The sequence below is a fragment of the Lissotriton helveticus genome, chromosome 5_1 (genome assembly GCF_964261635.1).
Source record: "Lissotriton helveticus chromosome 5_1, aLisHel1.1, whole genome shotgun sequence".
Lineage (NCBI taxonomy): Eukaryota > Metazoa > Chordata > Amphibia > Caudata > Salamandridae > Lissotriton > Lissotriton helveticus.
In genome coordinates this window covers 1,037,730,919-1,037,736,918 of record NC_136065.1, presented here as the reverse complement: position 1 = coordinate 1,037,736,918, position 6,000 = coordinate 1,037,730,919, and the positions used below count along the sequence as shown (strand labels likewise).

The following is a 6,000-nucleotide window of genomic DNA, read 5'->3' as shown; positions in this document are numbered from 1 at the left end:
CAAGGGATTCTGGTAGGACGAGGTAGGAAACAGGCTGATGGAGACATTCTGGGAAGGGATGCTTATTATCATTAGCAAGAATTGGGCAAAGGACTTCATTTTTATTCAGTAATGGAAATCTCCATCACCAGCAACGTGATCTACTCCCCAAGAGGCTATCTGTGACCCACACCAACCACTCGCTCCTGAATTAGTTTATTTAATTAGCATTTACTTATCCGGACAGAGCGCAATCCGACTGCAGGGTGTCACGTCCAAATCACAACAGTAATCCAGTAAATCAGTGCATAAGCCAGTCGCTAATATGTTCATTATATGTTTATTAACATTTAAAGTTACTACTGATAGAAATGTAATGTATTTTGAAAATATTTACAAAACATATCAATGGAGGTATGCCCACATAATGTTCATTCACATGACATTAATTAATAATCGGTGGATCTTCATTTCAATGTTTTGATTCTCTGTTTTTAAAAGAAGGCTGCAGTTGTTTCATGTGACTAGTTTCCACTACTGCTCCAACTTAGCAATTTTCTTGGCGGCCATATTGTGACGGATAGGTGCATCCTTCTAGCTATCAGCAAAAGTACTTGGTTAAAGGACCTTCGTCTCTGAGAAAAAAATGATACATATATTAATGATAAAGGCAATTACTGTATATTTTGTTTACGCACTTCAAGAGTATACGAGAAAGGAGTAGAAGAGCGGAGGGAAATGGCAACAGAAGGTATAGAAATTAGTCAACAATTCATAAGCGCAAAGAAGAGGAAAACCTTTTTGACATGATTTGCATATACAAAGGTAGAGGTAGCACTGCAGGAAGAGAGCTGAGCTGCCGACTCCAGAATGCCTGGGGAGAGATGGATTCAGGGTTCAGGTGTGAGATCCATTCTTTTAGAAACACAACAGCAAATGAGGTTGAAAAAAAACTGTTTGTAAGAGAATAAGTGTTCAGAGGAGCTGCTGATGGCATTTCTTTTATTTCAGACAAGCTTTTGACCCAAACCAAACAAAAAAGTAATGGAAATCTGAATTTGTTGGTTGCCTATTGCTCACGGGGCAGCATCCATACATGTGAGGAGCAGCTCAAAACTGACTACCAGAAGTACATGTGCACTGGGTTCTTTACAGGAGAATATGTGGAAACATCTAATCTTTGTACTTTTAAGTATTACGGATCAGCGAGAATCAAAAGTTCTATTAATGGTTCCTAGTGGCCATAATTTGGTGTAAATCAGAGAGTTAGTAATTTTAAAGAAAATACATAAGGACGTATTGCATCATTTAACAGGATCATAAATATTTTTTAAGAGAGTGGAGCGATTTTTGGGGATAATCAGGTTGCTGCTGAAGATTTGATAAAAGCTTTGAATGCTGAAGGGGTGAATGCTGAAGGGGTGAATTATATGTTGCCCCGATTGCCTCCTTAGTAGAGAGTCACGGCCTCCGAATGGTGTCGTATGCCGACGACACGCAGATGGTTATCTCCCTGTCGCGTGCACCCGGTCTCTCGGCGGACATCTTCAGAGCTTGCATGCAAGATCTAGCTGCCTGGATGTCCGCCAATTGTCTCAAGCTCAACGGAGGCAAGACCGAGGTGCTGGTCGTGGGGGGTTGCCAATCTGCATGGACGTCGGCATGGTGGCCGTCCTGCTTAGGTCCAACACCTATCCCCTGCCAGAAAGCAAAGAACTTGGGCATATGGTTTGATACTGACCTTACCTTTGGCCCTCAGATCAACCGGGTGGTTGGATCATGCTTCGGGACCCTTAAAAGTCTCAGGAAGGCATTAACGTTTTTACCTGTGACAGCCCGTCAAACCCTGGTGCATGCACTAGTCACATCAAAGATGGACTATGGCAATCTTCTCTATTTAGGGGCTTTGGAGAAGAATTTGAGCCGCCTACAGGTTTTACAGAATGCCGCTGCCCGACTAGTGCTTAGACTACCCAGAAGAGCCGCATCTTCAGCTGCCCTCCGTTCTCTGCATTGGCTTCCGATCAGAAGCAGGGTAGAATTCAAAGTACTATGTACGTGCCATCGGATAATCAACGGGAGGTCCCCTCTCCCTTTGAAAGGACTGCTGACATCTTACGAGCCGCCCTGCCCCCTGAGATCTTCCGGCTCAGGACTCCTGGCTGTCCCTAAAGTGTCTAGAGCACGGATGGGCGGAAGATCCTTTAGGTACCTTGCAGCCTCTAGATGGAACAAATTACCTATGGCATTGCGATTAGAACCATCAGAATCAATCTTTAGAGCTAAGCTTAAAACTGTACTATTCGCACAGTAAGATATTCTGCTCTGTAGGCTCCTGTAATTTCTGCTCCTCAGCGCGGGGACACGCCGTTGAGCGTCACCAAGCGCTTTATAAAACCCCCTAAATAGAAACATGGTTTTTAAGGACAGCCTACAAAGCGTTAGTTGAAGATCACTACCTGTTTCTTAGAAAATGTAGACGGTGTACAAGAAGGTATTGCAACAGATAGCAGGCAGCTTGGGAGGAAGACTATGGCAAGTTGAGTGAAGAGAGTGCACCACCCCTTCATGGAAATCTAGGAGCAGAGGAAGTGACATCATGACCCATGAAGGCATCACGAGGTTGACCCTTTATTCCATCAGTAGCGCCTCAAAGGCCTCCTGTTTGCTGTTGAGTGGCAAGTGGAAGAGGAACGTGTGGAAACTAGAAAAACTCAACAAAGCGTTTAAATACTTGTCTACCTTCTGTCACTGCCATTGCCGTCTTGACCCATTGAGTCCACAGGTCTCCAGGGTCTTGAAGACAGTGTCATCTTTTAAAAACAGGCAAGCCAGAGGTTTCATTTCCCTGCTTCCTGTTCTGTCCAATATGCTCGAAAAATCAGATAACCACTCCTTCATTTTTCCAATCTGGTTTTAGACCATGACACTTTCTGGAGTTTGCTCTCTTGGAAGACCCAGAATCTATAAAGTTTATAATTGACAGTGGAAACAATGCGGTGTTGATTCTCTTGGATATGCCTTCAACACAATATAGTATGATATCTTACTATAGTTTCTGGCAGATGTTGTAATTGTGGTCGGGATTGAGCATGAGTGAAATCTTTTTAGAAAATAGGAAACAAGTAGTAACCATGGGCTTGTTTCGATCAAATGAAAAACTACTGAAATATGGTGTTTCTCAGGGTTCGTCTGAGCCCTACATTGTTCAACTTATACATGTTTCCCCTTATTGTACTAGTGAAATCCTTTAGTATCACTACTATATCACACGCTGATGATATCCAACTGATTTTCGCTCAACAAGAATTCCTCAAATTCTGAAGAAAACTTTAAAAACTATCTCTCACAAACAAACAGTTCGATGAAAGGTTAATCATTTAAAATGCAATACAAACAAAACGCATGTTCTCCGTTTTAGTAAAAACCACCAGATTTCTGTTTTGGCTTGAAGGTCAGATGATCTTTCTAAGTCTCCCATTTCACAGAGGTAGCAAAGAATCTTGGAGTGAAATTTGTAGATTCTGCTTTTTTCAGTCACCACTTCAGCACAGTCTCAGTGATGTGTTTCTCTTTGATTAAATCTTTAAAGTAGTTCTTTGAGTTCCCTCCTTTCACTGCATGTAAAACAGTAGTCCAAGCCCAGAATACATCAATGCTCGACCATTGTAATAGACTTTACCTAGGTATGCCGAAATACCTGATAAGAAATCTGCAGCCCGTTCACAATGCTGCTGTCAGACCGGCCCTCAAATTGCCTTTGCGATGCTCTATCTCAAAAGAACTAAGAGAAATCCCATGGCTGCCCGTAGGTTTTGTTTAAAACTTTGACCATAGTCCACAGGGTATTCTATAAGACTGACCCTAAATTTCCCCCTGACCGCGTTATGCCTTAGTGCCCCCACAGAACTTTAAGAGTTGTTAATGGGAAATTGACACAAATCCCTAACTTCAGACTACTGACTAGAGGAAGAAGATCCTTTCTGTATTGGTGCAAAGGCCTGGAACAAGCACTCTCTTTCCTTAAGACAAGTGGGAAATTAGGCCACCTTTAGAAAATCTTATTTAACACTTCTTTTCTCGACCCTTACTTAGGCTGCCATTCAGTGGAAAGTGAGTTGTGGCTTTTACCCAGTTCTAGGGTTGCAGCTTTGAGATGCCCTATTTCTTGGATGATTGCTGCGCTTTACACATGGCTAATTTGATTTCATTTCATTGGATGCTATCACGGGCAAAGCTTAATTTCATCCATGCTCCCTTCTCTCTGATCCTCCAATATAATATAATGCAAACTGAAATGAACAGAGCCGCATCAAAGACGATTGGTAATGTTTTCCATCACATGGGGACGAAGGGTCAGGTCTAGATTGGGAGCTCAAGAAAGGGAGAGTATGGGTGAGAGGAGTCCAATTGGGAGGACTTCATGGGCAAACAATTTTGCGTGAACTGGTACTAGTACTAAGTTGAAGTTAGAGATTTGATTTGTCAATATGTTCTCTAGTTAGTGGAAGCAGCACTAGAGAATGCTTAGGGAGAGAGTGAAGGTCGTACAGCGGGACTGAACTACTATACTACAGGTAGGAGTACAAATCTCATGGCACTGTATACGCACAGGAGTTTTTTAAAGTTATGATTTGGGGAAAGAGCGTGTGGGGCAAAGTAGGGTCTTTCTAGCAGCATTCAAATGTGATGGTACTTAAGGAATCAGACTCATCTCATGTCAACATTTTTCAGTTCAAATAACAATATGATGGGAGCAATCCCCCAGGATACATGTATAGGTTCAGAGCAATTGAAATGATGTTACCAGATCAAAATGTGATTTAGAATGTGTATGTGGTACATTGTTGAGGGTCAAGGGGGGGAATACCTGCATCATATACACAATTAATCACAACCATGATACTAGAAAACTATAAACTTGATTGAGACCAAACCTTTGCCTCGTGGCACATCACCTTCCAGCTCCTCCCAGAAAATTATCACTTTTAGCTCCAAGGAATTAAACAGCTGGCTAGGTGGGGAGCTTACTCTTGATAACGGATGTTCACTCACAAGCTTGAGCATATCACCAAGAGGTCAATCGCGTGTGATACACACGGCAAATTCTAGGCCAGTGGATGGAAGAAACATTGGGTACAGTCAGACAGTGGTCACAATATATTTATGTTTTGAGGGACTGTGCGGTGGTGGTCCCCTCCACTAAAAAAATACCACCGCCCTGGATTAACATACCAATAGAGCCAATTAATCAATAAGGCAAGGTAAAGCAGGAGTTTTGAGGTGCCATGAAATTGTATGAGGAGCACTCTAGAAGTAACATTTTATTTTACCTGACATTCCAAAGGCCCCGACACCGTTCCTGCACCAATAGGTTCATGATAGTTTCTTTATTCAAAAGTTGTATAATGTTATATATGGTGTCCCTGTAGTCAGCATTGAATGGATTTCAACTAACTGTGCATCTTTAAATCACTTTGTCTGAAGTGTCAAAATTATTTGTTTAATAGTGACTGGAAATGTAATCGCATTGTTTTAGAGCAGGGTTCTCCAAAGTCGATTGGGATCCATGCCAGATTTTTAAGGTAACTACATTTATCTTAAGGGGGATATACTAAACATCTGGAACGGATCCAGCCCTCCAGGACCGACTCTGGAGAACCCTGTTTTAGAGGGAAGTCAAATATTGTATTTTCTCTTTATGAAGACCAATATTTCAGTAATATTTTCTGTTATTCTAAGGCTCTATGCATTTTTTCATTTTAGATGGGTTTCGGGCCCCTATGCTAAAAGAAAACCCCAAACTGCAAAGCTAAAGCTACTTAGGATACCCTAAATATGGCCTAGGATTTGTGAACCTCTAAATTGGTGTTCATATCCTGCGGTCTGTCTGTTCAGGTTCTGGATGGGGGCAGAATATACAGTTTAGTAGCAGCAGGACCAGGGGTGAGGCCAATGTGCCTCGCGTGTAAAGTAAGTCCAATAGCCTTTGCTAAAGGGGAACCCTGTGTGGTTTAATTA

The 6,000-nt window shown here is 42.1% G+C and overlaps 1 protein-coding gene across 1 annotated transcript in view; it reads right to left on the bottom strand.

The window, feature by feature from the left end:
• Nucleotides 1–300: 300 nt before the first annotated feature.
• CRTAC1 (cartilage acidic protein 1) overlaps nt 301–6,000 on the bottom strand; it is a 1,631,295-nt gene continuing 1,625,595 nt past the window's right edge. The window contains exon 15 of the mRNA XM_078643566.1: nt 301–614. Within this exon, the coding sequence (XP_078499692.1) occupies nt 598–614 (17 nt within the window). The 3' untranslated portion in view covers nt 301–597. The remainder of the gene's footprint in view (nt 615–6,000) is intronic.